Here is an 11,062-nt window from a genome sequence, read left to right on the forward strand (position 1 = left end):
GAGAAGATGACCCATTGGATTCTGGGTCTAGGTATTGGGCTAAGGAATGGAGGTGGGATTGGGTCCATCAGATGAGAGGAAGGTTTGTATTAGAGGGAGATTTTGAGTCTTTGGGGTGCTCTTGGCTCCGTTCACCCTCCCTCTAGTGGCTTGACGGATGGTTGGTCTTCTTAGGGAGAAAAACGGGCTGACATCCAGCTGAACAGCTTCGGCTTCTTTACCAATGGCTCCTTGGAAGTGGAACTCAGCCTCCTTCGTCTCAATCTGGAGAGCCAGAAAAAAAACCAGAAAGGACAGCAGCAAATGGTGAGGACAGAGACATTTGGGAAGGAGGGAGGTGAGAAAGAGGCAGCCTGAGGTTGAAAGAACTGTGTAGAAGTCATCTAATCTAGTTTTCTCATCTGGACCCCAGAGAGGTTGAAGAAATGGTCCCGGAGGTGGAACCATTAGAATGAAAGGCCGTTATAAGAGGCTGGGTTTGAAGGAAAGAACCAAATCTGAGATGAAGGAAGAGGGGAAGACCCCCTCTAGGGTCCCCAGATGACTTTCTTTTCTTTTTACCTCAGGTGGGCTTTAGCCTATCCCGAGCTCGCACTGGCAGCATCCGATCCTACTCGGTGAGTTCCAGGACAGGGGATCCCACTTTCGCCTGTTTTCCTTACATTTCACATAGAGCCTGCCATCTAAATGAGCTGATTATTATCATGGGGGGAAAGGACCCTTTGCCAGTGTTTCTCTCTTCCAGTGGCTTGTTTTTCCTTCTGCTGTCTCTGTCATGTCTTCTGCCTTCTTAGAGTCCTCTCCTGCTAGTGATATGGGAAGCAGGAAGGGAAGGGGTGCATGTATATCTGTGCGTGTGTGTGTGTGTGTGTGTGTGTGTGTGTGTGTGTGTGTGTGAGAGAGAGAGAGAGAGAGAGAGAGAGAGAGAGAGAGAGAGAGAAAGCCCGCTCCTATATGGGGAATGAGACTAGGGCTGGAGGAGGCACCCCTGGCTGAGCCCAAGCATAAGTCTGGGCTCCCTACTCATCCCGACTTCCCTCTCCCCCACTGCCAGGCCCCAGAACCCCACACTTGTGCCCTCAAACACAATGGGAGCAACCTGATGGCCACCTTCCTCATTGACTTCAAGGAAAAACAGTGAGTTTTATCATATTTGAGACTACAAGTTCAGAGACCGGATATGGGGTGTGAGGCACAGACAGCCCTTTGGAAATTATCTAGGTCAGCTCTTGTTAACAAATAGGGAAAGTGGAGCCCAGAACGGAGGAGATGCCAGATCCAGATAATGTAGCATCAGGGGGAGAACTAGGTTTCTTGCCTCCTCTCTCCTAATTGTAGAGTCCATGTATGTCAGTTTGGGGAGCAGAAGAAACTCCAGATTTCTCCAGGGCTTCTCCAAGGAGGTTTATCTCTGCCCAGTACAGACAATGGTGAGTTCAGGGGAGCCCTGTCTATCTGTCGCCATGTGTCTGTCCCCATCACAACCCCCATTTCTGTCCTTTTATGCATCATTGGTTGACAGGCCTGTACTTGCTTTGCAGAGACTAGTGCAGCCAAGCAGGATGGGGCATCTCCACCACTGTCTTCTGATAGCCAGGTAAGGAGGATTCTGGGAGCATCAGGCAGCCAGCACTCACTGGCCCCCTGAGCCACACACACAACAGGGATGCCGCTGGAGCAGTGGATCTGGGCCTTACCTATAGGCAGTTCCCAAGCTGGTTGGGGGAGATGAGAATCCCACCAGGTAGGAAAATGTTCAACCACAAGGACAATGCCATCTATCACAGTTTATCATTTATAAGCTTCATCCCTCCCCACAACCACATGAGAGCATGATAGCACAAGGTTTATCACCCCCATTTTACGGAGTGGGAAACTGAAACTAAGAAGGGAAAAGGGATCCCAGAGCTCCCAAGAGACAAAGCTGGGCCGGGAGCTCTTAAAGTCAAATCTAGGGCTTTCTTACCACAAGACAAGCCAGGCAATGGGAGTTCAGAGAGGGTAGAAAATGCTGAGAGGCAGGAAGAGACCAGGGAAAATTTCCTGGAAAAAAGCATTTGAGCTGGGCCTTGATCAGCCAGGGAAAAACAAGCATTTATTAAACTCTACCGTGTGCCAGGCAGCTGTGTACCAGGCACAGGAGAAACAAGTGCAAAGAATAATATAACTCCTACTAGAAAGGAATTTTTATTACAGGTGGGATGGGGGCATCCTGGGAGAGAAGGGATAATACAGAGACTGGACTGGATAGGGCAGAGATAAGGATCCTGGAGGTAAAGGCAAGAAGGGCTGCTTCAAGTGGCATTATAGCTGGAGGGCCTTGACTGAAAGATGATTAGGTTGGAGGCCCTGACGCTGTCCTTGTTTTTCCACAGGAACCCAGCCATAAGGAGAAGGGGCTGGTGCTGAGCTTGGGTTACAACAACGATTCCTACAGCTTCAGTGTAAGTCCCCTCCTGGTCCTAGGGCCCCTTCCCTTCTCCAAAATCTTGTCCTCTCCTGCCACGACCAACATCTAATCCTCAGCCCCATCCACCTGAATCTTTCATTTCCCCAACATCCTTGAGGCTTGCCTGGAAAACCAGCCCTCTGCCTCTGGGGAAGCAGGAGGGAGGCCCAGGCCAAAAGGCTCCCAGGAACCCTCAGGGGAAGAACTGAGAGGCTGTCTCTTCCCATCCCCAGTTCCACGTGGTGATTGGCTCCCCAGCAGAGGAAGGAATTTACAACCTCAACTTTCACAATTGCTACAATGCTGTCCCTGGGCACGAGAAGCCCTTTGATATCACGGTGAGGCTCCTCCTGGTAGGGTACAGGATCAGAAGCATAGGCCTCAAGCCTGGCCTGGCCCTTACCCTGATTTCTTCATCCAGATAATGATTCAAGAGAAGAACCCCCAGGGCTTCCTGTCTGCTACTGAGATTCCCCTCTACAAACTCTACCTGATCATGTCAGCTTGTTTCCTGGGGGCCGGAGTCTTATGGGTCTCTGTTCTCTGCAAGCACAAGTAACAATCCTGTTTACCCCAGACTGGGAGCCCTCAGTCCCCTCCACAGATCTGGAAGCCCCTAGTCCCTGGCCCTTCCCCAGACCCAGGGACTTTTATCCCTCCCAAATCCCAGGGGGTTCCTCCAGCCTCCCCTTCTTCTGAGCATGCCCTTCTCCTCCCAGATACAGCGTCTTCAAGATTCACTGGCTGATGGCGGCTCTGGCCTTCACCAAGAGTGCATCCCTACTCTTTCACAGTGTGAGCTCCCAGCTGGGTCGAGGTGGGGAAGAGGCAAAGGGGATATGTAGGCCTTGGGAGGGGATGCTCCAGGCTTTCCCAGAGACCCTTGGAAGTCTGAGTTCATGGCCCTTTTGGGGTGACAGCATGCATTGTTCATCCTGGGGGCCTCAGAGAGGAGACCTAAACCCTCCACAGAAATGTCACCCTATAGCCACAGGCACCTGGCCTCTTCCCCATTCCTGACCCAATCTGCCCATGCCTGGTCCTCTTTCTCTAGATCAACTACTATTTCATCAATAGCCAGGGCCGACCCATTGAGGGCCTTGCCGTCACCGACTACATCACCCACCTGTGAGTGAGGGCCTAAGCCCTTCCCTGGTCCCAGGGTGGAGGGAGGTGGCATTCTACTCCATCCCCCCTATTCCAGATAGTTTTTTCCCAGAATCCAGGGGAGGGAGGAAAGGAAAGAGAGAGGAGAGGAGGGAAGGGAAGGAAGGAGAAGAGACAGGAAGGGGAAGGGAAGGAAGGGATGGGGAACTTTTTCCCATTCTCTGGGCCAGAGCATAGGAGCTCTCATATTCTAGTTATTCTCTCTTCCAACTACCAACCCTCTCCTCTCTCTTTTCTCTCTGTTGCAGGCTGAAGGGTGCCCTCCTCTTCATCACCATTGCCCTCATTGGCTCTGGCTGGGCCTTTGTCAAATATGTTCTGTCCGACAAGGAGAAGAAGCTTTTTGGGGTTGTCATCCCCTTGCAGGTGCCTGTCCTATGCTGACACTGGCTTTCTTAGACAGGGCCTTGCCCAAATGGATAGACCCCTTCCACCCCAGTAGGAGGAGTACATGGGCTTAGCTTTGGAGATTGAAGGTTCAAGCCCTGCCCCTAGTACTTAATAGCTCCTTGAGCAAGTTTCCCTGTTTGTAAAATCAGGGGTCTCTCAGGTGCCTTTCCCTGTTGCTCTCAGATCCTCTACTGGTATACCCTGGGAGTAGCGGGAGATGCCAGAGGTTGAGGGGAGGTCAGGGGGTCACCACTGCCCAACTCTGCCCAGGTCCTGGCCAATGTAGCCTACATCATTATTGAATCCACTGAGGAAGGGACCAGTGATTATGCCCTGTGGAAGGAGATTCTGTTCCTGGTTGACCTCATCTGCTGTGGAGCCATCCTCTTCCCTGTTGTATGGTGAGGACCTGGCCTTCAGCTCTTCCCTCTTCTACCCTCCTGGCTTCCTAGGCCCAGTTCCCTCATATCAGGCCTCTAGAAATGGAGCTTCCTTAGTGGGATGACCCTGAGGCCTCGGCCAAGTCACTTCCTCTCTTAAGGCCTCATCTATTCAATTTTCTCACCTGTTAAATGAGAGAGTTGGCTTGGATTATGTCTGATTTCACTTCCAGCTCTGGGTCACTGAGCCCAGGTAGAAGGGAGAATGATTAGATAAGTCAGGCATCAAGGACTCTCTGGACAGAGGGTTGGGGAGTGCATGAGGCTATGACTGGCATGGCAGACGGGGAAGAGGCCAGATCTGGAGACAGTGTAGACACCACTTTCACTCATGTGACGCAACAGGGTCTGACTAGCTGCTCTGAGATCCTGGGATTCTAGGAGAGTGGCTGCCCATCCCCACCCACAGTCAGCACTAACCCTGGGTTTTCTTCCTTCCCCCTCTACCCAAACGACAGGTCCATCCGACATCTCCAAGAGGCATCAGGCACTGATGGGAAGGGTGAGTGCTGGCTATGTGCTCTACTCCCCCCTCTCCCCAGCCCTCCCCGTCCCCGACACGCTTTCTCTCTCCTCTCTCTCAGTGGCAGTGAATCTGGCAAAGCTCAAGTTGTTCCGGCATTACTACGTGATGGTATGGGCAAGGCCTGCCTGGGGCAGGGGAATGGGACTGAGCCTCCTGGCCTGCAGCCCTTCCATTTTCTAAGGTTCCCCTCCCTAGAGCCGGCCCAGTATCGCCTTCAGTCATCCCTTTGGGAATGGGTCCTGCCTTTCCACTGCCATCCATGCCTGGGGACTGCCCATTTGTCCATGCCCTGGGAGCTGCCCATTTGTACATGCCCAGGAACTACCCCGTCTACCACTTATCTGTCCTTGTCCCTGGGTCCCTGCCTCTAGACGGTGTGCTACATCTACTTCAGCCGCATTGTGGCCGTCCTGCTCCGCGTCAGCGTGCCCTTTCAGTGGCAGTGGCTGAATGAGGTGAGTGGGCTGGAGGCTGGATGCAGCCTGGGTCACCCTGGGTCTGGGCAGCTCGTCACTCACTTCCCTCTGTGTCCATCCCAGTTGCTGGTGGAGGTCTCTACCCTGGTGTTCTTCATCCTCACTGGCTACAAATTCCGCCCAGCATCCAATAATCCCTACTTGCAGCTGCCCCAGGAGGATGATGAAGAAGATGTTCAGATGGACCAAGTGTGAGCAGCCTGGGAGGGAGGAGGGAATAGCACTGGCCCAGAGACTCCCAGGGGGTACCAGCTGCAGCCCAGCAGCCTGTTTCTCAGCCCTTGAACTGCCATCTCCACATCTTCTTCCCTTAACAGGATGACAGAATCTGGGCTCCGGGAAGGCTTGTCCAAGGTCAACAAAACAGCCACCAGCAGAGAGGCGCTCTGAGACCTGCCTTCCCCGGCATTAGGGGGCCTCTGCAGCCCGCACTCCCTGGCCTCTAGACTCTCCCAGGACAAGGCCCCCAGCAAGGAGAAGGGAGGACTCGATTTGGGGGGAATGGGGGAGTGGGGGGACCTCCCCTTTTTTGAAGGGCAATGCCTCATTATCATGCCCCTGGTGAGTGGGGGGCAGCCTAGGATGAGCCCCTGCCCTCTCACACACCACACACACACACACACACACACACACACACACACACACTCCTGCTGTATAATAATCAGTCTTTTTTGCTAAATGGTTTGTCTAAGTGTTCCTTCCTTTGCACAGCTCCATCCCTCTGCTAGGATTCAGGCCAGAGCTTTAGAAGGCACAGCAGAATTGAGGCGAGAATTTCAGACATGCATATTATATTTATTAGAAGGGGGAAGGATTCACTTCTGGGCCAACCGCTCTCCAGGAGCCCTGGATCCCCTAGGCTTGTGCTTGTGCTTGTGCTGGCTCTAGGCAGGCCCCTGCCATCACGCTGATAACATCAGGGTGTCTAGGGTCACCTGGGCCAGACCTCGAGGCAAGCTCCTGGCCCTTTGGGAGGAACTTGGGGGTGGAGAGGGACAGCCAAGGAGACTAAGAAAATGTGCTCTCATCTGGAGTAGGAATTGGGGGTAGGACCAGCCAGCCTGCCCTGCACACTCAAAATTCCCGAGGCCCTACAGCATCCAGTGACCCAAAAAGAGGTGAAAGGTGGGTAGGTCTTAGGACCTCAAGACCACACACACGTGCACACACGCACACACACGCACACACCACAATCAGTACCAGCCTGGGGTCACTGGGGCTGTTGGAAGAAGGTGGATGGGGCTGTCAGAGCTCGGGGCAGGGAGTCAGGGTGGGGCTGGAGGTCGAGGAAGAGGGCCCAGGTCGCGGCGCTTCCTCCACTGCAGCATCTTAAGGAGGCTGAGGCTGGCCCGGAAAAGCCGGTCATGCTGGAAGACCAGCTGATGGAAAGCACTGAGGGGCAGCTGGCCCGATGGGTCTGCGTGCTTCAGAGTGGTCAGCGGGGTGTACACGCTGTTGGTCTGGCAGCGGAACGGAGGGCTGGATGCCCCGATCACCTGCACTGCATGCTGGGAGAGAGAGCAGAGCATCATTTAGGGCTGCTTCTCCTTGAGGAGTGATAACGCCCAGGCCATGCCCCAAGGAACAAATTCCAGGATCTGAGGAGAAATGAAGGGGGCGTTTGGGTTTTTACCCAGAGCCGGCCAGGCTCCAGGGGTAGGGGGAAAGGTTACCTCCGCCACCTCCTCAGGGGTTTGGCCCAAGGCAGAGAACACATCTTTTGAGTAGGTCATGTAGAAACCCTGGAAGATGTCCCGAGTTTCGTCATCCACCTTGGAGAAGTCCATCGAGGCTACCTCTTCATACAGCTTCTTCTCAAACTCTGTCACCACAGGACCTGGCTCCAGGAGGCTAATGCTTGGAGTTGAGAGAATATCCACACAGGCTCCAGTTGCCTCTTGGCTGAGAATTAGGGGATCTGGGGGGGACTCCATATTCCCTCCCCTCTAGGGAACAGATCCACGAAAGGGGAGGAGGGATGTTTGTGTGTGACCCTAGGATGGGGTAAGAGGCATATTGGACCCCATGTCCTTGTCATCCAAGTATAGACCAGCGTTTACAAATCACTTTCCCACCCATTAGGTGATCTTGTCCTCTTTGTACCACTGTGGGAAATGGCATGCATTACTGCCCTCATTCTTCAGATGAAGCTTGGAGGAATCACAACTCTATAGCAAAACTAAGAATTGAACCCAGATCCTGACTTTAAATCCAGAGTGGGCAATGTTAACCCCAGATTTAGACTGGACTTGTCCAAGGGGTCCCAGGCAATGTGACCTATAAAGGTGGGTGGCAACTTTTCCATGAATATCATTTCACTTTGAGACTCAGTTTCCTCATTTGTAAAAAAGACAATACATGCACTCCATGCCTCATTGGGTTGGTGTGAGAATAAGCCATTGGCAAACTTGAGAAAGTGAAATCGGGGCATTTTAAGCCCAGGTTTCTTGCTGCTCTGCTGAATTGCTCTTTGTACCCTACCTTCCCCATATATAACCTGGACCCCATCACTCACTTTATCCCAAACTTGAGGGCCTGCAGGGCAAGGCTTTCACAGAACCCTTCCACAGCAAACTTAGAAGCACAGTACACATCATTGAAAAGGAGTCCTGGGGGGCAGAAGGAAACGAGTGCTAGGGGTTCCAACCTGACCCCCTTGAGGCCTTTGCCCCTCCCACCCTCACTTATCAGGGCCCAGGGCTCACCCTGCTGGCCCAGGATGCTGCTCATGACCACAATGTGGCCCTGGCGGCGGCGCTTCATGCTGGGGAACACTTCCCGGACCAGCCGCACCAGCCCCAAAAAGTTGGTGTCTAGTACTCGCTGCATGGCCGCCATGCTGTGACACTCCAGAGGGCCGATCAGACCCACCCCTGCATTGCTTACTGCCAGTGTGGAGAGGGGAGAAGAGAAGAGAAGGGAAGAGAGGGCTCAGGGCTGGAAGGGACCATAGAGGTCTTGTCCAAAGCTGTACCTAAGCAGGAATCCCCCTCATTGATGCTGTCTCAGACCAGAAGTCATCCAGTGAAGTGGGGTGCCCTCTTCTACCCAAGGGAGCACATTTTTCTTCTGGTCAACTCTGTATTTTAGGAAGCTTTTTCTTTATGTCCAGCTGAAATCTGCTCTTCCCCAAATTGCCCCCTCACCCCTACCCCAATCCACCTCCATTGCCCTTAGTTAGCCCTCTGGAGCCAGAGAGAATAAGTCTGACCCCTCTGTCCCATGACAGTTTTAATATATTTTATTATTTTTAATACTTTAAATACTTGAAGACAGTTATTATAGTTTGATTCCTTTAACTAAGAAGCCGTGAAACATCCTGAAGAAGGTGGTCAAGATAGAAAAGAGGCCCTAAGAGCAAGGGTTCTTAACTTTATTTGTGCCATGAACCCCTTGGGCAGTCAGTTTTAGGAAGCATAAGGATCCCTTCTTGGAATCATAACATTTCTAAGTGCATAAAATAAAACACATAGGACTACAAAGGAAATCAATTTTATTGAAACAGAAGGTGGTTTTTTTTGTGTGTTTTCTTTTTAAGTTCATAGACTGGGCTAAAAACTCCTGTCTCGTGTCATTCCAGGATTACTTGAGGGAGTGAGAAATGTTGATCCTAGAGAACAGATGGCTTAGGAGGGACTTGACATCTGTCTTCAAGTATTTGGAGGATGGAAATGGGAAAAGAGGGCCTAGAGTTATCCTACTTGGCTCCAGAAGACAGAACTAGAAGCAGTTCTGGAACTATTTCCTATTGATTCCAGCATTCCCAAATGGAAGGGGCTGCCTTGGGAGTTAGGAGGGTTGGCCCTCCCCAGGAATCTTCAAGAAAAGACTGGATGATTGACTTGGTTTGCTACATGGCAGAAGGGGTTTTAGGTCAGGTACAGCTTAGAGAAGATGGTAGCTGAATCCTTTCTTGACTTTGAGAATTCATAAGCAAGTCTCATATCTCTACCGGCTATACTCCACCCCTGGAGACCCAACCCCCACCCCAAACTGGAGGAAGGACTCCTGCATGCTAACTCTCCTGCTGGAGACTCCCTGCCAAAGCTGGGAGCAGGGCTCCAGCACATTAACTGCATCCCTTCTGGTGAACCCCCTGTTCCCCATTCAAAGCTGCAGGCAGGGTTCTTGCCTGCTAACTGCCACCCCAGGCCACAAATTCTCACCCTCAACACACACAAGCTTGGGCGCCAAGGCTGGCCCTCCTTGGCTTCTCATTCCCCATTCTAGGAGGCCCTAGGGGCAACAACTAGACCCAACTCACCCAAGACGTCCACCCTTTGGTCCGGTATGGCAGCCACACACTGACGAACTGAGTCTTCACAGGTGACATCCAAAGGCCGGATTTGAAGCGTCTGCTCCAGCGTCTCCCCAGCCTTCTCCTCCAGGGGCCCCTTCTTTGCCATGTCCCGCATGGTGGCAATTACTAGGGGTAGGAGGGGAACAGAAATTCCCTACCAAGGCCCACATCAGCAGCCACCTCCAAGGCTCATGATACCAGCCATCAAAATTCTACGTTAAAGCCCAAAGCTTCCCCCCACACCCTCCCTGACTCCCCAATATTCAAACCAATTCTCCCACAGCTAAGTTCTTCAAATAACACAAAATATCAGAATAGAAAGGGAGCTTTTTGGAAGTCATGCAAGTCAATCCCATTTTACAGATAGGGAAACTGAGGCTATCTCATACTTGTCTCCCCTCAGACCTAGCACATCCCAAAAGTCCCGAGTACCTTTCTGCTTCTGATGGGGGTGGTAGATGCTGTCGGGTTATCTGAGAAGATTCCTAAGCCCTCCTCCCAAAAGAAATCTTTCCAGCCCCCACAGCAGATGCTAGTAGTCCCATACAGGAGTGGAAAAAGTGGGGCAGGGAGGAGGGAGGCCATAAGAAGAGAATCCAGGATATTCACCCTTGAACCTCTTCAGCTCATCCTTAGCCAGCCGCACAGCGAGGGCCAGACCAATGCCAGAAGAGCAACCAGTGATCAGCACATTCTTGTAGGCCATTGCTGTCTTGGGTAAGATTGGCAATGCCAAGCAGCTAAATCCTAGAACTCAGAACATCCCAGCGGGAGGGATCCTTAGAACACTGGACATCCGAGCTGGAGGGTTCTCAGAACATGGAGGGAGGAGCGCGGATGGGCAGGACATCAAAGCACAGAACGTCAGAGCTGGGAAGTAGGAGATCTAAAGGTGACAAAGTATCCCCCACACAACCAAGCAGACCCCTAGCCAGGATCATGGATACACAGTACAAGCCAGCCACAAGACTTTGGGGACACACCCTCTAGTCCAACCCACTCCTTTTACAGCTAAGGAAACAGAGGCCAGAAGAGGTTAATAGATTTGCAATACAAATGAGGCAGTAGGGGCCCCAACAGGGAAAGGCACTTGCTGAACTCCGTCTATTCTTACCGTCCCCTTCCACCCTGCTTCCTTCGAAGACGGCGCACAGCCTCTGCTCCTTGGCGGAGGGCCCCACCGACATAGCCAGGCATTTACTTCCTACCCGCACCCCCCGCCCCTGCTTAAGGGGCTCTCCCTCTGCCCCCTCGCCGGGCAGGCCCCGAAACGCTGGGGGACGGGGGGGGGGGGGGGGGGGGGAGAGGGGAGGG

At 52.6% G+C, this 11,062-nt stretch overlaps 2 protein-coding genes across 6 annotated transcripts in view; one reads left to right on the forward strand and one right to left on the reverse strand.

Annotated features, from left to right (window-relative positions):
* The first annotated feature begins 221 nt into the window (after positions 1 to 221).
* GPR108 (G protein-coupled receptor 108) lies at positions 222 to 5,643 on the forward strand. Its single transcript, XM_044670615.1, has 16 exons — positions 222 to 306; positions 567 to 617; positions 1,055 to 1,137; positions 1,339 to 1,430; positions 1,542 to 1,597; positions 2,376 to 2,444; positions 2,683 to 2,787; positions 2,871 to 3,004; positions 3,169 to 3,244; positions 3,504 to 3,577; positions 3,865 to 3,982; positions 4,277 to 4,407; positions 4,905 to 4,948; positions 5,031 to 5,080; positions 5,344 to 5,427; positions 5,512 to 5,643. Exons 1-16 carry the CDS (start codon positions 304 to 306, stop codon positions 5,641 to 5,643), a joined length of 1,302 nt encoding a protein of 433 aa, XP_044526550.1. The 5' UTR covers positions 222 to 303.
* Positions 5,644 to 6,222: 579 nt separating this feature from the next.
* The window catches only part of LOC123242689 (retinol dehydrogenase 8-like), an 8,427-nt gene continuing 3,587 nt past the window's right edge, over positions 6,223 to 11,062 (reverse strand). For 4 of the 5 annotated variants that reach the window (XM_044670644.1, XM_044670663.1, XM_044670652.1 and 1 more), the window contains 5 exons: positions 9,713 to 9,874; positions 8,154 to 8,333; positions 7,964 to 8,057; positions 7,122 to 7,305; positions 6,223 to 6,956 (listed from right to left, as the gene is read on the reverse strand). In XM_044670644.1, coding sequence (XP_044526579.1) covers positions 6,714 to 6,956; positions 7,122 to 7,305; positions 7,964 to 8,057; positions 8,154 to 8,333; positions 9,713 to 9,874 — 863 coding nt within the window. In that variant the 3' untranslated portion in view covers positions 6,223 to 6,713. Of the gene's footprint in view, positions 6,957 to 7,121; positions 7,306 to 7,963; positions 8,058 to 8,153; positions 8,334 to 9,712; positions 9,875 to 10,357; positions 10,619 to 10,862; positions 10,954 to 11,062 lie in introns of those variants that run through there. The other variant, XM_044670627.1, reaches the window with a different exon arrangement.

The sequence above is a fragment of the Gracilinanus agilis genome, chromosome 1 (assembly GCF_016433145.1).
Source record: "Gracilinanus agilis isolate LMUSP501 chromosome 1, AgileGrace, whole genome shotgun sequence".
In the NCBI taxonomy this organism is placed as follows: domain Eukaryota; kingdom Metazoa; phylum Chordata; class Mammalia; order Didelphimorphia; family Didelphidae; genus Gracilinanus; species Gracilinanus agilis.

Excerpts from the sequence above, each read along its gene's own strand:
- GPR108 (XM_044670615.1), top strand. Across the intron at positions 1,138-1,338 it reads ATTGACTTCAAGGAAAAACA|AGTCCATGTATGTCAGTTTG; the intron begins GTGAGTTTTATC and ends TCCTAATTGTAG. Across the intron at positions 3,245-3,503 it reads CATCCCTACTCTTTCACAGT|ATCAACTACTATTTCATCAA; the intron begins GTGAGCTCCCAG and ends CTCTTTCTCTAG.